The 20,483-nt window shown below is 39.8% G+C and overlaps 4 protein-coding genes and 1 pseudogene across 5 annotated transcripts; 3 read left to right on the top strand and 2 right to left on the bottom strand.

Moving 5' to 3' along the window:
• The first annotated feature begins 1,044 nt into the window (after window positions 1-1,044).
• On the top strand, window positions 1,045-4,127 carry LOC116042818 (GTPase IMAP family member 9-like). Of its 2 annotated transcripts, XM_031289222.2 has the most exons (4): window positions 1,045-1,243; window positions 1,427-1,537; window positions 3,127-3,760; window positions 3,827-4,127. In XM_031289222.2, exons 2-4 carry the CDS (start codon window positions 1,444-1,446, stop codon window positions 3,969-3,971), a joined length of 873 nt encoding a protein of 290 aa, XP_031145082.1. In that variant the 5' UTR covers window positions 1,045-1,243; window positions 1,427-1,443; the 3' UTR covers window positions 3,972-4,127. The 2 variants fall into 2 exon arrangements, with proteins under 2 accessions (XP_031145082.1, XP_031145081.1); XM_031289221.2 differs by having other exon boundaries at window positions 3,127-4,127.
• Window positions 4,128-4,299: 172 nt separating this feature from the next.
• Window positions 4,300-9,184, top strand: LOC116042807 (GTPase IMAP family member 7-like). The gene is made up of 3 exons (XM_031289202.2): window positions 4,300-5,282; window positions 5,466-5,537; window positions 6,858-9,184. The coding sequence occupies exons 1-3, from the start codon at window positions 5,081-5,083 to the stop codon at window positions 7,787-7,789; spliced, it is 1,206 nt and encodes a 401-aa protein (XP_031145062.1). The 5' UTR covers window positions 4,300-5,080; the 3' UTR covers window positions 7,790-9,184.
• Window positions 9,185-9,359: 175 nt separating this feature from the next.
• LOC116042957 (GTPase IMAP family member 7-like) lies at window positions 9,360-10,882 on the bottom strand. The gene is made up of 2 exons (XM_031289442.2): window positions 10,722-10,882; window positions 9,360-10,631 (listed from the first exon to the last, which is right to left on the bottom strand). Exons 1-2 carry the CDS (start codon window positions 10,747-10,749, stop codon window positions 9,790-9,792), a joined length of 870 nt encoding a protein of 289 aa, XP_031145302.2. The 5' UTR covers window positions 10,750-10,882; the 3' UTR covers window positions 9,360-9,789.
• A 4,525-nt stretch (window positions 10,883-15,407) lies between these two features.
• LOC118494851 lies at window positions 15,408-16,809 on the bottom strand (annotated as a pseudogene).
• Window positions 16,810-17,753: 944 nt separating this feature from the next.
• On the top strand, window positions 17,754-19,727 carry LOC116042828 (claudin-9-like). The gene is made up of 2 exons (XM_031289235.2): window positions 17,754-17,930; window positions 18,069-19,727. The coding sequence occupies exon 2, from the start codon at window positions 18,274-18,276 to the stop codon at window positions 18,934-18,936; it is 663 nt and encodes a 220-aa protein (XP_031145095.1). The 5' UTR covers window positions 17,754-17,930; window positions 18,069-18,273; the 3' UTR covers window positions 18,937-19,727.
• Window positions 19,728-20,483: the final 756 nt, after the last annotated feature.

Below are 20,483 nucleotides of genomic sequence, written 5' to 3'. Positions count from 1 at the left end.
AACAGGATATAGTCTATAAGAGGTGCATTTCGAAAAGACCCTTCTAATGAATTTCTTAGACTTACATCAACATCAATGGTAATTTGTGTCAATTTTACAATAGATATATGGAGACCAAAAATCATTCATCATCAACATCATCATCTCCTCGTACTATGAATCCCATTGAATTCCATTGCTTTTTAAGAATGGTGATGTTGATGAATTTCATATAAACAACTTCATTTTTTTTTAATTATAATTGTTATTATTAAATTAAATGTATTATTCTCATAGGACTACTTAGGCATATTATAATGCAAATGGTACATTTCACAAATCTTTGAGATGCATAAAAAAACGAGTCCAGAAAGGTTTAACAACCCGTTCACTCCAAACTTGTAAAATACTGACGTTTGGACAGTATGCTGTCAGCGTCTGAAGAGATGAAAAAAGCACCCTTCAGCGTGTTTGTAGAACGTACCGGGGGGTTAGAAGATGACTTAGGGTTAGATACTATGAAATGAAAGCCCAAAGGAACGCGTAGGGACGTTGGTCGGGGTGGTGGACGGGTCAAAACACAGGACTTCCACCCAGGAGACCGGGGACCGTTTCCCGCATATAATATTTGAAAACCCTGTTATTGTTTATCACCCTGTTGTTCTTTTCCTAAACCCAACCATCCCGTTGTTTCCAAGCCGACGAGGGGCTGCCAGCAACGGGGAGAGGCAGGGGATCCTCCCACACCGTGCAGCGGAGGAAATGCGCTTTTCTCCCTCTGCCTCTCCCCATGAAATGCGCTCCGTGCAACGGGGAGAGGCAGGGGATCCTCCCACACCGTGTAACGGACGCTAAAGGAGACTTTTAGCGTCAATAACAACGACAAAGGCACCTGACCAAGCGTTCTTATTTTACGAGATGGGAGTGAGAATGTCTTGCGTTTATTGGTTGTGTTATGTAATGAAAAGAAAAAAAACTAGTAAGCACCAAAGCAACACGCACGCACGCACACACACACACACACACACACACACACACACACACACACACACACACACACACACACACACACGCACACACACTTTTGTAACCTGAAACTATTTTTTTTACTATCTGACCTCAGCCAATGCCTAAATTCGGTTTAACTGGTTCAGCATGACGTTTGAAAAGTGGGTGTAATCTGATTGTCGTGCTACAAAATAATCTCTCCACCTCTCTATATGCCAACATAGTCTAGACAACTGAGGAAACACTCTTTGAACAGGTACGTTAAAAATATATTTTATTGTAAGAAGACCGCTTTGCCTACATTGGTTGATAATAAAACCAAACCATTTAGGCTATCTATTCATCATTTCTGTTTTACCATTATGAAAACATTCAATTGCTACCTGCTTTGATAGATTTACTTTTAAACTTTTTTATTATTTTGTTGGGTTTTTGACAGGGATCACTGTTACAGATATGCTGCGAGGAAAAGCTTGGGTCCCAGGTTTCACCCTGCTAGTGCTGGTCACATTATGTTGTGAAACTGCTCACTGTCAACATGAACACAAAGGTATGTGATCGAAAATGAAACCGTGTCAGTGCACTGTAGGTTTTTGATAAGAGGAGAGTAAAAGGGAGCCCTTAAACTGTCAAAATATAGTAAAAGAAAAGTCACAAATATTACTGAATACATCTATAAATCTGTTTATGAAATAAAATAAAATATAATTTTGACATTGAACAGCTTATATATAATAACCACTCTGAACAACATAAAATAGACACTGTACAGCTGCTGTTTTGTAGGCTACGTTTGCTTTTTTTTAATGAGCCTTGTCGAAGGAAAATTTCTGTCATTGTCACTGCTCTGGGACAGACAATACAGTTTCAGATCTATCTAGCGCTCTCTCTGTCTCTCTGTCTATCTATCTATCTATCTATTTATCTATCTATCTATCTATCTATCTATCTATCTATCTAATGATTGTATTTGTGTATTGTATACAATATTTAATTTCCCAAACATGGCCTATTTTCAATTTGGGATTCAGTTTTTTTCATGTTTTTTGTTTTTGTTAATACATTATTATTTCAGAAAGGTGCTTCAGGCCATTTAACAGTATTTATTAAGTCTTGGTCTGTAGGCCTACCTTTGATTTGGAAAACAAGGCAAGGAAAGCAGGCAGTTTGTAACAGGATTCAGAGAATGGCAGACCCAAATGCAGAGACAGCAGGCAGTGGTGAGCTTGAGGATTTAATACAATAAAATCCATACAACAAAAGGAGTCCTAAGCTAACAGAAACCTAATATTCACGGCTAATAAACACTAATTGTGTGTTACCTAAGACAACAATTAAACTTACATTTCCATGGACGCATACACTAGAAAGAAACTGTCCATCAAAAATCGCAGCAGTCTAAATTCAAGTTTTTCAAATTGCAAACATCTACAAGAGCTGCATATTTTACATAAGAAGAGCAAACTATAATTCTACATAAATACGAAAAACACAGACAGGGTTTTACAGGCAAAACTCAATACATTTCCTGCATCCTAAAACAGGAAGGAAAGCTGGCAAAAAAAATAGCCGATGCTGTTATGCGTAAATCACAACGCTTATCAATATCACTTCCCCATCAGTCAGGCACCAGGGGTCCATTTCAGGAAGGAGGTTTAACAAACTCTGAGTCTAACCCTGATCTCTGAGTTGATTTTCCTGAGATGGAAACTCTGAGTTTTCAGTTCCAGAACAGCTGATTTGAGTTGGTTCAATCAACTCCGAGTATTTTCACTCAGAGTTAAGAGTGTGCACCACCACAATAAAAAGGCAGCATGAATGGAGCCATGATACTATGATTCACCATGGTAACAACCGCAAACAAACTGGTCGGCGGAAATACTCATACGCACATTAACATGTGAACGGGAATGTATAGGCCCCGAGTTTCTGGAGCCAACCACACATTTAATGTTTTTAAATCATACGAGTCAAGTGTGATTTTATCAGTAATTCTTAACAAGATTATTCAGACTCAAACAACAAACAAATAACGAAATATTTTAACATAAAACAAACACACCTCTATACATGCACAGTGCACTCCGTGAATTTAACTATATTAATTATTGACCCCCATGTTTTATTAATTACCCACAGACACACATGAGGAAGACCTGAGACTCATTCTGGTTGGAAAAACTGGATCAGGAAAGAGTGCTTCTGGAAACACCATCCTGGGGAGGGAAAATGCCTTTAAAGAGGAAATGTCACCTGAATCTGTGACTAGAGGCTGTCACAGAGAAGAGGTACAGGATGGTGAGAGGAACATTGTTGTCATTGACACCCCAGGGCTGTTTGACACTAACAAAACACAAGAAGAAGTGAAAGTAAAAATTGAGGAGTGTATTAACCAGTCAGTTCCTGGGCCCCATGCTTTTCTGTTAGTGATCAGTCTGAAGGCAAGATTCACTGATGAGGAGAAGGAGGCTGTGAAGTGGATCCAGGATAATTTTGGCTTTGATTCTTCCATGTATACCATTGTCCTGTTCACACATGCTGACTTATTGGAAGGTAAATCTGTGGCTGACTATGTGAAAGAGAGCGAAAATCTACGAAGACTGATAAACCAGTGCGGAGGAAGATACCATTCACTCATCAATGGCAAGGGACAACGCAGAATCCAGATCACAGAACTTCTAGATAAGATACAGAACATGGTGAATTCCAATGGAGGAAAACACTACACCAATGAGATGTACCAGAGAGCACAGGAGAAACTTGATGAAGAGAGGAAAAAGAGGGAAGAGGAGAAAAACCGAAGAATGAAGGAAGAGGAAGAGAGGATCAGAGAGGAGGAGAAAAAGATTGCTTGGTGTAAAGTGATGGCTTGGGCTTCCCTGGGATTGCTTTCCACAGGAATGTTTACCGCATCAAAGGTTCTTATGGTAGTAGGTGGAGCACTTATGACTCAAGGTTATAATTGCACAGATGTGTTTTTTTAGCTGTGTGACCTATGACAAAAAAAAAAATTGAAGAGGGAATTAATAATGATAATACATCCTGTTAACTAAATCTTACATTGAAATATCAGTGTCCATGCTTTATTTGTGATTGTGCGGGCTAAACATATTTCTCAATAAAGTCTGAATGTCAGTTTACTTCTCCCTGCATTCACTGCTGATCCTTCATTTCATTTTCTGTTTGCAGCCATGCAGGACTCATTAAGGACACCAAGTATTAACCACATTAGAAACATCTGTGTTTTAGAAAGAGAAATACACATCTGTATTAGTGATGGCAAATAGGTCTACGTAGTTGAAAAGCATGTTTGTTGGAACTAGAGCTGTAACAGTTCCAAATTTCCCCGTACAATTAATTGTCTCAGAAATAATGGCGATTGACAATATAATTGTCTCTTTCCGTCAAATTTAAAAATATTTATTTGTTTATTACTTTTTTTAAACAAATTAAAGTTTTGAATGCATTTCAGGATACATCTTTTGGTTATATATCACTGTTATGTGACCCAGATGATGTAATAACACAAGTACACAGCCTATGTAGTAAACCACGCCTATTATCATGAAACATTTTTTCTAACTGTATCCCTAACTGTCATTTTTGTTGTTATGAATGTGTATAGGGTCAAGTGCCAACAACTAGCATAGCTTAAGCTCAACAGTCCGACCAATGATTACTTATATAATTACAATTTGGCATATCCAAGCAAAATCAACAATGAACAGTCATATGCCTTAAGACCTTGGATAATGTTAGCAATTAATTGCGGTTAAACAAAGAAACCGTGATTTTGTATTGATTGACAATTATGTAATACTTGTTACAGACCTAGTTGGAACTGTACAGATCTATTTATGATATTTAGGTTTCATTGGAGATGAATGGAAGGATGTGATGGTTTTCCCCAGAGGTGTTCTTGTTTCCTCCCTTTTTAACAAACCAGGCCACAATATTAGTTATAGTAAGATAACCTAATGTTTGTCAATTTAAGAGCTTGAATGCTGTTCTCGTGTTGTGGTATACATACTAGCCATGCCCATACTCAAACCTGTTCAGCATATTCACAGAGCTGTGGACAGCCTCTTTGGGGATGCACGTTTTCAGATGTAAACTAAAGACAATACAAGGAAATAGGAAGCCCCCTGTGCATAGGCCAGGCTTCCAGAAGTTTCCCAGAAAACCAATGTCTAAAGTCAAGCCACAGAGTTTGTCTAAGATCACAATTCAGGCCTGGAACAACGCATTTGGCCACCTGGAAATTGGAAAAGGTAATTCTGAAGTAATGGCTGAAGGTAAGACAATCTATCTGACTTATATAAACAAACAAAAAACAGCGTTGATCTTTTGATAACTGTAAGATGTAACACTTACTGTGATACTGTGATATAGAGCACAGCAGGGAAATCGTAAAAACAAAGACCTTGATAATGATGACTATTTTCTTTTTGTCTCAATGGAATAATTCAATATCACAGCAATACCACTGCGAGAAAAGAAGCTGAAAACTCTACCTCGGTCAGATGGGTGTGGTCTGAATAACTTTGACGGTATGCTCATTCATTGTCTTTCTCATGAAACCTCTCAGTATGATTAGACATAGGCCTACATATATCTGTATACTGCCTTCTAACAAGGATCACTTTATAACAGCTTAAACGAATGGCTTTATTAATGTATAGTTTATTATTGCTTTCAGATCAGTTACACATTTGGGATTGCCAGGTTGTGAAAAATCCCTTTGTCTGGTGTTAATTCTTCTTGAGTATTACTAGCTCTATCTCTGTAGCTTCTCTGTTTTGATGCAGGAAAAATGCACAATCCTTTATTGCTGACTACAACTGTATAGACGTAATTTGTTATTAATCACTTATTAACAACTTATGAGTTTTTACCACCTATTAATCGGAGTGGAGTCATCAATGTTACCAAGTCAATAAAAGTGTTTTTCCACTACAATAAAACATACAGTAAGAGTCTGCGATTGTAAATAAATGATAAATGATTTCAGGTCCAGTTGCTCTGTGAGTAGTTGCATGCTCTTCTTGAGGGATTAAAGCTGCCCTAAGTTATAGCTACATTCAGTGTTTCTTACCAAAACACACTGTATGTATCCTTGAGGTCTAACAGATGTGTTGAATATGTTTCCTTACTCATAAAACACTCGCAATGCTGATTTTTATAATATTTTTATTTGATGTATTATAAGAACTGAATACCAGACTGCAGGATGGCACCTAGTCATTTGAATGAGAATCACTAAGCCAAGCATATAGTATGTGCTTTAGTTTTTCAAATGCTGGCCCCGCCCGCGTTGGATCACTCGGCCAATAGACTTTGGATGATGTCACAAACATAAAAATACCTTTTCTAGGCTAAAGTAAAATGGGAATAGAAAGAGTACTAATCAACTTCATTTGCTGTTTGAAGTGTCATAATATTGGGGGGCACAGGTTTTTTTTTTTCTTATTTACAGTATCCAGTTGGCCATCAGTTGCAAATTGGCATTAAAGCTGCACTGTATCCAGCTCTTATTACATCCATGTTGGCTACATACTTGCAGCATTCTTTTCCCTGCCTCTTTTGGCAGTACACAAGAAGTATACGCAATGCAAAAAGAAAAGAAAAAACACTTGTAAAATGTTGCTTTATAGCGCTACTAGTGGTCAAAAACTTAACATGTTGCCTTTTAAAGAGAACTAAAAAGATAAAGCAAGTCATAATTGAAGGAGATATACAGCATTCAAAGAGGTCTTTCACAATGGAGCCTGTTCTCATGAACCTACTCACATACTAACGTGGCAAAAAACAACAACAATGGATTCACTTTTGCCTTGTGCTAAACATTAATTTTGCTTCTGCTGTTGCAGCTGTGGATTTGTCTGGAGGGTTGAGGATAGTCCTGGTGGGCAAGACTGGATCAGGGAAGAGTGCGACAGGAAACACCATCCTTGGGAGAGCTGCATTTAAAGAGGACCCGAGCCCTGTGTCTGTGACCAAACACTGTGAGACGCAGAGCGGGGAAGTGGACGGGACTGTGGTCCAGGTGATTGACACTCCAGGTCTGTTTGATACAGCCATCACAGAGGAAGAATTAAAAACCAGAATAGAGGAGTGCGTCAAGATGTCGGTGCCCGGCCCTCATGCCTTCCTGTTGGTGATCAGGCTCGGAGTAAGGTTCACAGAGGAGGAAAGAAACGCTGTGAAGTGGATCCAGGATAACTTTGGAGATGATGCCTCCATGTACACTATTATGCTGTTTACATGCAAAGATCAGGCCAAAGCTGACAATGCTCTGAAGGAGTGCAAGGAGCTGCGGAGACTCTCTATAACATTTGGACGCAGGTACCATGCCTTCAACAACAACGACGCCGAGGACCAAGTACAGGTCAAAGAGCTGATCACCATGATCAAGGAAATGATACAGGATAACGGGGGGAAACACTACACCAATGACATGTACGAGAAAGCCCAGAGGAGGCTGAGAGAGGAGGAGGAGCGGAAGAAACAAGAGGAGGAAGAGAAGAAAGAGGAGGAGAGGAAAATGTGGGATGCCGAGAGGGAGAAGAAAGAGAAAGAGAGAGAAAAGGAAAAAAAGGTGAAAAGAAAGACTATACGCGTTGTGTCAGCCGCTGCTGTTGTGTTGGTGATAGCTGGTGTGGTTATAGCAGTGGGAGCCAACACCACGGTGGCTTTGGCTCTTGGAGCTCCGGCGCTCATCCTGGGAGTGCTGTGTGGTCTAGCTGCCTTTGTCATGTGGAAGGGTATACGATGCAAAGCCAAAGCAAATGTTCCAGTATAACTAGGGTTTAGTGACAAGGACATGTTCATCCATCTACAGCATGTGGCACTAATCAGTAGAAGTATTGCAAACATTACTATTTACTGTTAGGGACTTATTAGTGAATGATGTTGTCTTGGCCTTTTCTGCATTCTGCTTCCAGAATTATTAAGTTTTGACACGACATTGCAGTAACAAAAGTATGTGAATTGAATGCTGATAGTAAACAAACGGTATGAAATGCAATACTTGTTTTCTTTTTGTTTGTTTTCTTTCTTTCTCATTTATTGTTTGGAGTAGGGATGCACATACTTGCAAGTACAAGTACAAGTAAAAGGCTACTTACATTGATTTGGGTCCTTGCCGTGGGAGCCCTTAGGCTTTACTGTTTGTGGTTAGTTCACATAACTCACAGGGGAGGCAAAAATATGGCATTTCCGGCCAACTTTCTCGTCCGCACGTTTGAAAATATGTTGTTGGTCCCATGCCTTCTGCTCTGTAGCAAAGATGGCGATAGATTTGCACTTTTGACGTTTTACACCTAACGTTTTGACGGTTTGAGTGCAGCCTCCGGGTACTTTGTCAGAGTGAATACACTATGTCCTCAAAATATCAAGTGTAAGTACGGACATGCTCAATTTGTAACACATGGTGTTGGATTCCTTTCCAGTGAAATATATCCACACTTAAGACTGTTTAAGCTTTTTCACTGTGTTTAAGCTACACTGGAATCGGTCTCGGTGCATCCTTAGTTTGGAGCTTACCGTATATATGAAACTCGCATCATGAGTTATACTTGAACAGATATTTTCTGGCTTATGAGAAACACAACCTGAATCATAACAGATACTGTTAGAACTTATTGACATATTGTGCTATAGAACTAATAAAGTTTGTAAATACATTTTTGCACAATTTCTACTTTCATAACTTTTGCGATAATTGCTCAAATAAAAAGTTCATAGAAGTTTAACTGTTCCCTTTTTAAACTCATATTCTGTTCCCCCCCTCCTCCGCTTTATTATTAGTAACATTACGAGCTCACTTCCCTAAAGGAAATGAGAGACAATGGTAAACATCTGCCCAGCCAATCACATTTCACTGAGGAAGCATTCTTAACGGATCAAACCCTCACTATACAGCCACCACATCCCTGCCAGCCCATTCCATCTACAGCCACATGACCAAGAAAGGCCTTAAAATGGTGAACTGTAGCCCAGTCAGCGTCAGCCACACATTTATCAAAGTAAGGGTACTTTTAGCTTTTAAATGTAGTGATAAGCTGAATCCCATTTCTTCACAAACTGTACAATGAAAAAACTATGACAGACTGGTGGTGGTTTGCTTGCTGTGTTTGTTTCAGACATTTTGCAGGTCTGTCATATTAAGTATTAATGCATTAACACATTTTAAAATAAAAAAAAAAAAAACGAATTAGGAAACTAACATTTACTGTTTCCACATATTTCCAAGCCATTCTTAGCTTTTCTGTACAAGTTAAGTAGTATATTTTCATTACATAAGTAAAAAAAATAATTCAGATGTGCATCCATCACATCAAGATTTTAACCCAAGACAGGCAATTTTTAAAAAATATCTTAACAAAGTTAAAGTATTTTGAATGTGGGTGCACTCACTGTAATGCCAATCAAGCAACAATGTAGAGGAAGCTTTCGTGGGAATTCCTGCTCTCATAACTGGGATTTTCAGTTAATAAAGAAAGAATATGGTACAATACCAAATTAAACTTTTTGAGGTTGTTGTCATATTGTTTTATTTTATTCTTAAAAATCAAACAGGAACATTACAATAGTAAAAATATTCAGGATAAGTGTACAGCATCAACATTTAAAAAATGTTTTAAAAAAAGGATCCCTTCATCGTTCAAATAAGTCAAACTGTGATTAATATGTATGAATGTACATTGATGAAATGCAATAACATCTTGCCAAAAAATAAATGTATCAAAAGAAAAATAACGGAATGACTTCACAAGTTTGCTCAAAGGACCATGGCTTTACTCAGCTGTTTGTTTTAGGTTTCATCCACCTCCCGATGGCTTTAGAAATCCCGGCACCTGCAACTATTAAAATCGGTCTCATGGATGTAGCTGCCGCAGCAGCACCAGCAGCTACAGGGGCGTTAACTGCAGCTGCGACTACTGCTGCCACAATCAATTGATTACCAACAGTGTTCATGGTGTCTCCCCACTTGCTCCACCATTCCTTCGAATTCTTCTTTCTCTGGGCCTCTTTGTACATACTTCTGGTATAATGGTTACCATTTAACTGCACTGTCTTGTCTATCTTTTTAAACAGATCAGCCACTTGAGTGCGATTTCCCCTGCATATGTTGTCAAAGACAATGTACCCAGCTGTATAACCACTGATGAACTCCCTGAATTCAGAACGTTGGTCTAAATAATCCTCAAAGGACTTGCCTTTGAGCTCATCTCCCCTTGTGAAAAGCACCAGTATATAACTGGAGGCTTCTTCACCAAAGTTGTCTTTGATCCATTTGACGGCATTCTTCTCCTCCTCTGTGAACCGTGCATCCAGTCTGATCACTAGCAGGAATATGTGGGGTCCTGGGTCAGACAGCGTGATACATTTCTCTATTTCACATTTCAACTGGTCTTCTTTAATCAATGTGTCAAAGACACCAGGGGTGTCGACCACACACACGGTTCTTTCATCAAAGTGGGAGGTTTCTTTTTCACATGTCTCTGTCACAGAAGACGGAGATATCTCTGAGGTAAAAGCTTGTCGTTGCAGGATGGTGTTCCCTGTTGCACTCTTTCCTGATCCTGTCTTCCCCAGCAGGACAATCCTCAGCTCTCTGACAACTGGAGCAATGGAGGAGTCTGTGGACAAAAAGACAGAGAGACAGTTCATTTGAATTCTTGTGTTTGGGTCAGCTCACATAAGTAGTACAAAAAGTCTGCATATATCACCTTCAGTTGAGCTTAAAGTTAAACTCATATTGTTGCAGAGAAGAAATACCAGGGAAACAACAACAAATCTGTCTATGTGTTCTCAAATCTTTTCTTTCAGATCACAGTACTTCTGCACTTCTGTGTGCAAGTTAATCCTCCCTCCCTCCCTCTGTTTATCTCTCTGCCTCCACCAGTAGTTTCTCGGAAAGTGAAACTCTCTCCCTTTCTCTCTCCACCTAAGTGGTTTCCCGGAAAGTGAAACTACCACTTTCAGTTAGTTATTAGTTGTTCTGAGGTTTATAACATTATTAAAATAGTTTAGATAGAGACTTCTTACATGCTAAAGCAGGTTACTCCCTCATCTCAGTTTTGGTACACACTCTTAAAGGAGATGTGGCATCATAACTCATTTGCATCGCCCTTTTGTAGAATTCAGGCCTTTACTTTTGTGACAATTTAGATCTGAAAGGGGAGAGAGAGGGGGATGGACATGCAGGAAAGTGCCTCGGATATGCCCCTTTCACTGATAATCAAGATGCAATGTTCAACAGTTTATTGACAATACACAATACAGGATGGCACAATGAAAAACAATTGTCGCCCCACCATGTTGCATGCAGAGACATTGTATAAATAAGAGACAGACATTAAATTAGAATAAAATTTGAAAAGACAAGAATAAAAAGGAACAGAATAAGGTAGAATAAAGTAATACAAAGATACAACACAAACTTTACTATATTTACATAGTATACACATGCACACCCATGCACACAATGAGTAATATAACTGTAAAATTATAGTGCAAAGAAACAAGGTAGTAGTGAAGTGAGGTATTAGTGCAAAGGGAGTCATATGAGGATGTGCCAAAGAAAGAAACAAAAAAAATAATAATAACAGAACAGTGCAAATTCACTTAGTAATGTCTGTAATTGTATGCATAATGCTCCCTGCATTGAAAACAAGACATTTAAACAAATACTGCACCATTGGGTGTCTTTTCTTTGTAAACAACGGCCTAGTTTCTGCGTCTAATTAAAGTTCTCATATTATGCTTATGTTCAGGTTCATAATTGTATTTAGAGGTTGAACCGGAATAGGTTTATATAGTTACATTTTCAAAAAACACCATATTTTTGTTGTACTGCACATTGCTGCAGCTCCTCTTTTCACCCTGTGTGTTGAGCTCTCTGTTTTAGCTACAGAGTGAGGCATCTCACTTCTGTTCCATCTTTGTTGGGAGTCGCACATGCGCAGTGTAAGCACTGCTAGCTAATCAGAAGCAGAGTTTGAGGGTGTGCCATGCTAGCAGCTAGGCGAGCATTATAACGTGTGTTACAAAGTGACGCACGTTCATCACGGAAGTAAAGGCTGGACTACATTAGAGCTGTTTGGAGCTGTTTGTGAACAGTGTTTTCTGTTGGAGATGGTAAGTCCCTTTGGGGTGGACTTTGGGCTTTTTCAGTTTGTAAACCTGTAACGTGCACGAAAAAGATATTTAACACAGTAAAGGAAAGGGAAAAGCCAAAAAGCATATTATGAGCACTTTAACACAATGTCCTATCAACAGTTTTCAATGGAACCACTTTCTACTTAAGTAATGGTCTCCATGAAAAGAGTTGAGTGTGAGATGTGATTAGAATGACAGTAGTGGTGGATAGCAGGAAGTGGAACATACTGATCTTGTGATCCACAGCACTTTATGAAAGACTCTACTGGATGCACTTTATTAGCTCATTTTGCTCATTAGCACTGGTTTGTTTATTAGTTAAGTCTGTTATTGTTTTATTAATTATATTTGTTTGTTTGTTTGTTTTTCTGGTATGATATGTAGCCTGCTGTTTGTCTAGTTATAACTTGTATTTTGTAAAACTTCAATAAAGCTCTATTTAAAAAAAACCCAAAGTAGACAGGAAGTGACTGCAGCCTGTGTTCCCATAGAACCAGTTTTCCCACTTTGACATTTTCTTTTAACAAGGCTGTGGATCTGTTTCCTCTTTGCTAAACATCTCTCTTTTTAGATATCTTTACATACCAAGTGTATTGAATGCAGGTGTGGTTCCAGGATCAACTGTGATCAGAATATTCCCTTTGCTTGAATCAAACTATGAGCCATCATTCAGGCATTTTGGCAGCTATAGCTACTTTCCATTGTGCTTACAGAGAGTACCATGATGTTCAGAAACCCTTATGACCTGTCATGTAAAACAAACCTGGCAAAGTATTATAAACTGCTTTATAAACTGCTAATGAGCTAAAGTGTGGAGCCCTGGAAGCTTGTTGGAATTCTTACTCTTATAACTGGGATTTTTATGTAATACAGATTTTGGTACAACATCAAACAACACTTTCTGAAATTGTTGTCACATTGTTTTATTTCATTCTTACAAATCAAACAAAGACATTACAATGGTGTTCTCCACACAAAATTATATTCAGCAGAAGTGTTTATAGCATCAACATTTAAAAGATTTATAATAAAAGGATCAGCAATCGTTCATGGCATGCAAATTGTGATTAATATGTATAAATGTACATTAATGAAATGAAGGAATGCAATAAAGTTTTGACAAAAGAAATGTAATATGAATTTGAGCCCATGTATGAAAAGAAAATCACCAGAATGACCTAAAAAAATTGCTTTAAGGATCATGGCTTGACATGAATCAGCTGTCTGTTTTAAGGCCCTGACACATCAAGCCGACGGCCAGGAACACAGCAGGGGCAATTCTAGGATTTTTAAAGTGGGGGTGGCACAGGAAACCAATAATCAATCAGAGGGGTCCAGGGGGGACATTTTATCAAAATACAGCATAGAAAATCTGCTTACAAATATAGGAAATATAGGATAGGATAGAACAACACAATGTACTTCTGCTAAATAAAACATCACATTCATTATTAATGTCTCTTGTTTTCATTAAAAAAAAACACACACACATTTTCTTCTATAAATTCAGTCTGCCACTTTTTTTTGAAACAATTCCAGTGCTGGTTCCATTATATCACAATTTTGGATAGTCATCATGGAAACATGAATTGGTCATGTAACAAGGGCTGGGAAGATTGGCAGAACAGGCAGCCAAGTGACAGTACTCTGATCCAATGAAAATCACAATTGTCAGATTGACAGCACTCTAGCCCAGTGGTTCTCAAACTGTTTTCAATAATGTACCCCTTTTGAATTGTTTCTTTAAGCCAAGTACCCCCTGACCAACGCTAATCATTTTTGGTAGAAAAAAAGTCAATATAAAGAGGAACAGTACAGCGCTGTCAGCGATAGATTTACTAAACAACAGCCTTGTAACTGAAAATTTTTAATTAGCAATTAAATGCTAATGAGAAAAGGAGACAAAAACTGTAAAAAATACAAAGCCTTGGAAAAAGATGGTAGAAAGAAGGAAGGAAGAAGGCAAGAACAGGTCGAAAATAGTATCAAAAACAGTGACATAACTTTGAAAAAAGCAAGAAACTTGTAAAAAGTAGGACAGTAGAAGGAAGGAAGGCAAGAATAGGTCCAAAGAAGGCGACACAAATGTCACATTTATGGTAGGAAAACAAAAAAAAGTCTACATAAAGAGAAACAATGTTCTGGACAACAGCCTTGTAACTATTAAACATCAAGGTTCATACGCATTTTAACCAATACTTTTCCATGACTTTTTGCCAAATTTCCATGACTATGTATTCCTGAAAATGTCAGTCGACATTATACAATAAGAATAAAAATCTGTGTTAAAGTTTACCCTCAGAGGTTTAACAATAAAATGAATGACAATTTATGTGGTTCATAGTGGGAATCGTAATATCGCGCCCCGAAGAGAACGTTGAGGTTAGGACGACGCAACATACATTTATTAAATCACATATTATTATGCGGTGTTAAAAAAAATTCCATGACTTTTCCAAAACTTTCTGGGTCTTTTTATGTTTCCAAAACCTTTCCAGGCCTGGAATTTGCATTTCTTTATGTTTTTTCAAAATGTATGAACCCTGATACGTTTTGTTAAATATCTCACGTACCCCCTGCAGTCCTCCAAAGTACCCCCATTTGAGAAACACTGCTCTAGCCTAATGGATTGGGGGGGATGGGGGTTGGGGGCACAAGGAGGGGGCAATCATATTTCAGGAGGGGCTGGTGCCACCCCGTGCAGCCCTTCTAGCCCCACTCATGTCGGCCCACGTCGCCTTTGTCTTGGTCGGATAAAAACGTTGCCATGTTACCCATAACAAACAGCATTTGCTCGAATCCAACACATTCTCACTCCCGTCGCGTAAAATACGGATGCTTGGTCAGATGCCTCTTGCGTTGTTACGACGCTAAAAGTCTGCTTTAGCGTCATTTCTAAATGTGCTTTATCTAAACGTGCTTGGTCGGGACTATTGCCGTCACTTTTGACGCAGTTAGGTTATGGAAAAGATTGTGGGTGGGCTTATAAAAGGTACGTTTACGAACAGAGAAGAAGAAAGCGGCAGTTGGGTTTAGGAAAAGTGACACGCGGGACACAAACCCTGGTCTCCTGGGTGAAATCCCTGTGTTGTTTGACCCATCCACCACCACAACCAACCTCCCTATGCGGAATTTCAGGCTTTCATACTACTCGCTACCATTGTCTCTCTTAATACTACGTCATCTTCAAGCACCGCGTAGCTGCTGCTCTGCCCGGTGCGATCTACACACACGCTGAAGGGTGCTTTTTGCGTCGTATCTGACGCTGACAGCCACTGCCCAATTGTTCGTATTTTACGAGTTCGGAGTGAGAACGAGTTGTCGAATCAGCAGCAGCAGAAGGGAACAGAGCCTACGGTCGCTTTGCTTCACTACGCGAAGGATGACAGCGGACACCGGGAGATGGCGAACTAGACTGTCCCTCTCCTGGGGTGTCTTCCGATCTAACCCTAATCCGCTCACCGTCGGCTGAACTTGGAGTGTCAGGGCCTTTACGTTTCATCCACCACCCGATGGCTTTAGAAATCCCTGCACCTGCAACCATTGAAATCGCTCTTATGGATGTAGCTGCTGCAACAACAGCACTAGCTGCATTTACTTCCTCTGCCATTATAGCAGCAGGGACAGCTGTGGCTACTGCTGCCCCAATCAAGTGATTACCTGCAGTGTTCACATAGCCTCCCCACTTGCTCCACCGTTCCTTCGAATTCTTCTTTCTCTGGGCCTCTTCATACATACTTCTGGTATAATGGTTACCATTTAACTGCACTGTCTTGTCTATCTTTTCAAAAAGATCAGCCACCTGAGTGCGATTTTCCATGCATTTGTTGTCAAACACAATGTACCCAGCTTTACAGTCACTGATGAACTCACTGAGTTCAGAATTTTTGTCTAAATAATCCTCAATGGACTTCCCATTGAGCTCATCTCCCCTTGTGAAAAGCACCAGTGTATAACTGGAGGCTTCTTCACCAAAGTTCTCCTTGATCAATTTGACGGCATTCTTCTCCTCCTCTGTGAACCGTACATCCAGTCTGATCACTAGCAGTAATATGTGGGGTCCTGGGTCAGACAGCGTGATACATTTCTCTATTTCACATTTCAAATGGTCGTCCTTAATCAATGTGTCGAAGACACCAGGGGTGTCGACCACACTCACGGTTCTTTCATCAAAGTGGGAGGTTTCTTTTTGACATGTCGCTGTCACAGAAGACGGAGATATCTCTGAGGTAAAAGCTTGTTGACCCAGGATGGTGTTCCCTGTTGCACTCTTTCCTGATCCAGTCTTCCCCAGCAGGACAATCCTCAGCTCTCTGACAACTGGAGCAATGGAGGAGTCTGTGGACAAAAAGACAGAGAGACAGTTCATTTGAATTCTTGGGTTTTGTGTCAGCTCATTTAAGGAGTGCAAAAAGCCTGCGAATATGCCTACACACAAGTAAAGACACTCACCTTCAGTTTAGTTTAAACCCATCTTGTTGCAGAGAAAAACAACACAAGTCAAACCTGCCTTTGAACAACAAAATTGGTCTGTGTTTTCCTTAACCTTTTTTTTCCAGATCAAAGTACATCTGCACTTCTGTGTGCTAGTTATTCCTCCCTCCCTCCCTCCCTTTATCTCTCTGTCTCCACATCAGGGGTTTTGCAGAAAGTGAAACTCCAAATTCCAGAAAGCTTAGATGGAAATTTCTTACGCCCACATCTCAGCTTTGGCACAAACTCTTAAAGGAGACGTGGAATCATAACTCATTTGCATCACCGTTTTGTAGAAAGAAACCAGAGATCTAGTTTACTTATTTTTCAATTGAGCCCCGTTCATTGATAATAACAGTTCAAGGTTCATCTTTATTGGCATTACACAATACCGGACTTCACAATGTAATGCAGTTTTCACCCCTCCATGTAACAGAGAAATTACTGCAAATAACTGTTTTTGGCTACCTAGGGGTAAGGGGAAACAAACATGGCATGCAAAAAATGTCAACAAATTTGGCCCGATAACATGCATTGTAACAATCAAAGCTAAATGCACTTTGATTCCAAACTCGGCTGCGAGCTTCAGTACTGTCAGTTATCTTACCAGGAAGCTATTTACCAGCATGCATCTTTCTGCAAAATGCAAATAATGAGCACACTGACTGCACCCCAGCGCCTGAAACCTGATGCTGAAGCCTGTGTGGGAATGGTGGCAGTCACTCTATTGCCATCTAGTGGCTCTACAGAGCAACATTTTAATTTAGACACCTGCATGCTGTCAACATGTCCAAACAACTCAAGTGTCACTAAAATTATCATTATATTCACTGCATTTTTTCACCCCAAAAAAATCTGTGAGTTAGAATCTGGGAGGCCATTTCCAATTCTTTCATCATGTTTGTCAGGTCTCCTAAATGCATCAGGGTCCAATCTGCTTTCATCCTCCCCCTCCTCAGCTCCATCCATTGCCTCAATATGGCCACTCCAACTCCAAGAAATGAGAACATGGTAGCATACAACAATGTCTGTAACAAAGGGTCCTTGTGCTGTCATTTTTTGCATAACTAGCCGTGTGTGTATGTGTGTGTGTGTGTGTGTGTGTGTGTATATTTAGTATGCAAAATTACACACTGCTGCCCTCCCACCCCCCTGTGTATGAGATCCAGAGAGACAAGCTGGCCAGTCATTACAGAAGAAAGACACCAACTACTCACATCACACGACTATACCACCAAGAAACACACAAGGGATCATCATCACGTTGCCTGTGGACGTCTGGTTGCTTGATTGGTGATTAAAAGGTACATTTTATAGAGCTTTTAAAGTAATTATCATACCATTAGCTCGGATCTAAAATAACTTTAAATAACAAGTTCATTTAAAATTTGCTTCTATGTAAATTTGTTGCAAACTCATTTTCTCACTCATCTTAACTGCAGGTGTTAAACAAGAAAGGGTTCTGACGAGAAGAAAAACTCACAATCACTGGACATCTTAATGAATGACTGAGAATAAATTGTGGGAAGACTTGACTTTAGTCTACTGAGTGCTCAGCGACGTGAGTACAGCAAATAATCTGGACTGAGACTGTTCTAAGGAGCATTTTTCTTACGTTGAGAGTGCTATAAAGTTTCTTCAGCGGCCATGGCATCATCAGGTCTTCAGCTGCTGGGTTTGGTGCTGGCTGTGGTGGGTTGGGTGTGCGGGGCGCTGGTGTGTGCGGCTCCTCTGTGGCGTGTGTCTGCCTTTGTGGGTGGAGAGCTGGTGATTGCCCAGGTGTTGTGGGAGGGATTGTGGATGAACTGCCTGTCTCAAACCACAGGCCAGATCCAGTGCAAGACCTATGACTCCACCCTGGCCCTACCTACGTCTGCACAAGCCGCCCGGGGCCTTACTGTTCTCTCCCTGCTCCTCTGCCTTCTGGCCCTCATGCTCGGGGTGGCAGGGGCCAAAGGTACTCACTGCATGGGTGACGGAAACCAGGCCGCCAAGGCTCGGCTGGGTAGGATAGCAGGGCTGCTCTTCCTCGTGTCTGGCTTGGCCTTCTTGATACCCATCTGTTGGACTGCCTATACAACCATCAGGGACTTCTATGATCCGAATGTTGCGGCGCCTTTTAAGAGAGAGCTGGGGCCCGCGCTGTACCTGGGCTGGGGGGCCAGCGTGCTACTCCTGGTGGGGGGCTCCCTGCTGAATGTGGGCTCCTCTCCACCGGGAGGAAGAGCGCTGCCTATTTTTGGAGGAGCAGCTAAGGACAACCTACATCCAGCAAGAGACGTGAAGCAACAGGAAAAATCGTTTGTATGAGATGATTTTATTGGACATGTGAGGTACGAACAAACACAGAGGTCACAACCTCGTCAGACAACCTTTTGGAAACTACAAGTTCATCTATTAGAGGATATTCAGCCTATGTTGTGTTTTATAGCTTATGAAGCAGAGTTTGTACATGTTTCTTTAAATTATAATGCAGATTTGATTACACTTTGGTAAATGATTGTTTTACATTATTAATAAATGTACACCATAAACTACATAGCAAAGGGGTTTTAATAGAATTTGCATTATTTAATAGCTTTCTGTTAGAGTGGGAGTTGACAGCAACTGTGGGAGGAATTGAATGTTTAGAGCTTTACTAATGTGTGTGATTTACATTTCTCAAATTCCACTCTGCCAGCGCTTGTGTGTGTTTGTGTGTGTATGTGTGTGGGCGGTCTGTGTACAGAAGGCCAGTGTAGTATATCTGTGTATGCTGGTGTGTTCACTGAAAATACGTGGGCAGTCAGTGCGATGCTTGTTTACTTACTTTTTATGAATGTTTTGAGCAAATTTACTCTTGTTCATACATTGTCTAACAGTCTTGAGATGTAACAATTGCTATGTTTTATCTAGCTTTTACAATATTAACATCATACAGTATATATTATTGAGTACATACTGTAAGTGTGGCACTGCATTATCCATCTTTAGTCTTTTGTATTTACTGCCATTGTATCATTTATAACCACTTATGCACGATAAATGTGCATGTTGTCTGTTTTTCATTATACATTGTAATTCCCCGTCATGTTTTCAAGGACAATAAAACACAGGATTATATTAGTTATACGGAGGTCAGTTGTAAGTACAAGGCTATTGGAAATCAGCAACGCCTGCAGTTTGCAGCTTGTGTCAACCTCTTATCATGTACTGTATGTTTGTGGTATTTGATATTATGACTGTTAATCTTTCTACTAAAATCTGTGCTCATCTCAAAATGTAGCATGTTGCACCTGTGATTAAGGTAAGCCCTTATTTACTTTGTAGTTGCTTCGGTTGATGTGTTTACAATAGTATAACCTGTTTTTTAAAGCTATGAGATGTGTGTTCAAAAAGATACACTTGATTCAACAGACAACTTTATTGGAGACATTATTACAAAAACTGACACAGCATGGTGCCAACAGCCAGCCAGGAAAAAGAAAAGATATATATCCAACAGTGTCTTTATGTTGTCTTGCATGCATGCTGCCCTGCTAAGACACAACACAGAAGAACAGATTAAGACTTGTTTTAAGGGCAAAAGGACTGCATGAAAAGACCTGCTACTCTCTAGACTGTGCTAAAAGTTCCTATATCTTGGAAAAGAACAAACAAGTCTGTAACTTTCCTGATTAAGACCTAGCTTTGGAATTTAAACAAGTATATTTTCAGTGTGTGGAAATCCTTCCTCCTTTCTAATTTTTAGATAAAGTGAAACATAATTCTTACCAACAAACCTCACTGCTAATGGGAGAAATGACATCTGCCTCAGAAACAATAATAAAACAACCAGTTTTATAAATCTGTTTTTATTCTTCGAGATAAAATAATCT

Source organism: Sander lucioperca, chromosome 4 (genome assembly GCF_008315115.2).
Source record: "Sander lucioperca isolate FBNREF2018 chromosome 4, SLUC_FBN_1.2, whole genome shotgun sequence".
Taxonomy (NCBI): Eukaryota; Metazoa; Chordata; class Actinopteri; order Perciformes; family Percidae; genus Sander; species Sander lucioperca.
The sequence above is the reverse complement of the archived record's forward strand: the minus strand, read 5'-3'. Positions and strand labels throughout refer to the sequence as shown.

Excerpts from the sequence above, each read along its gene's own strand:
- LOC116042807 (XM_031289202.2), top strand. The coding sequence starts at position 5,081 with ATGCACGTTTTCAGATGTAAACTAAAGACAATACAAGGAAATAGGAAG. Across the intron at positions 5,283-5,465 it reads TTCTGAAGTAATGGCTGAAG|CAATACCACTGCGAGAAAAG; the intron begins GTAAGACAATCT and ends TCAATATCACAG. Across the intron at positions 5,538-6,857 it reads TGGTCTGAATAACTTTGACG|CTGTGGATTTGTCTGGAGGG; the intron begins GTATGCTCATTC and ends CTGCTGTTGCAG.
- LOC116042957 (XM_031289442.2), bottom strand. The coding sequence starts at position 10,749 with ATGAGTTTAACTTTAAGCTCAACTGAAG. Across the intron at positions 10,632-10,721 it reads AACTTTAAGCTCAACTGAAG|ACTCCTCCATTGCTCCAGTT; the intron begins GTGATATATGCA and ends TTTTGTCCACAG.
- LOC116042818 (XM_031289221.2), top strand. The coding sequence starts at position 1,444 with ATGCTGCGAGGAAAAGCTTGGGTCCCAGGTTTCACCCTGCTAGTGCTG. Across the intron at positions 1,538-3,126 it reads CTGTCAACATGAACACAAAG|ACACACATGAGGAAGACCTG; the intron begins GTATGTGATCGA and ends AATTACCCACAG.
- LOC116042828 (XM_031289235.2), top strand. The coding sequence starts at position 18,274 with ATGGCATCATCAGGTCTTCAGCTGCTGGGTTTGGTGCTGGCTGTGGTG.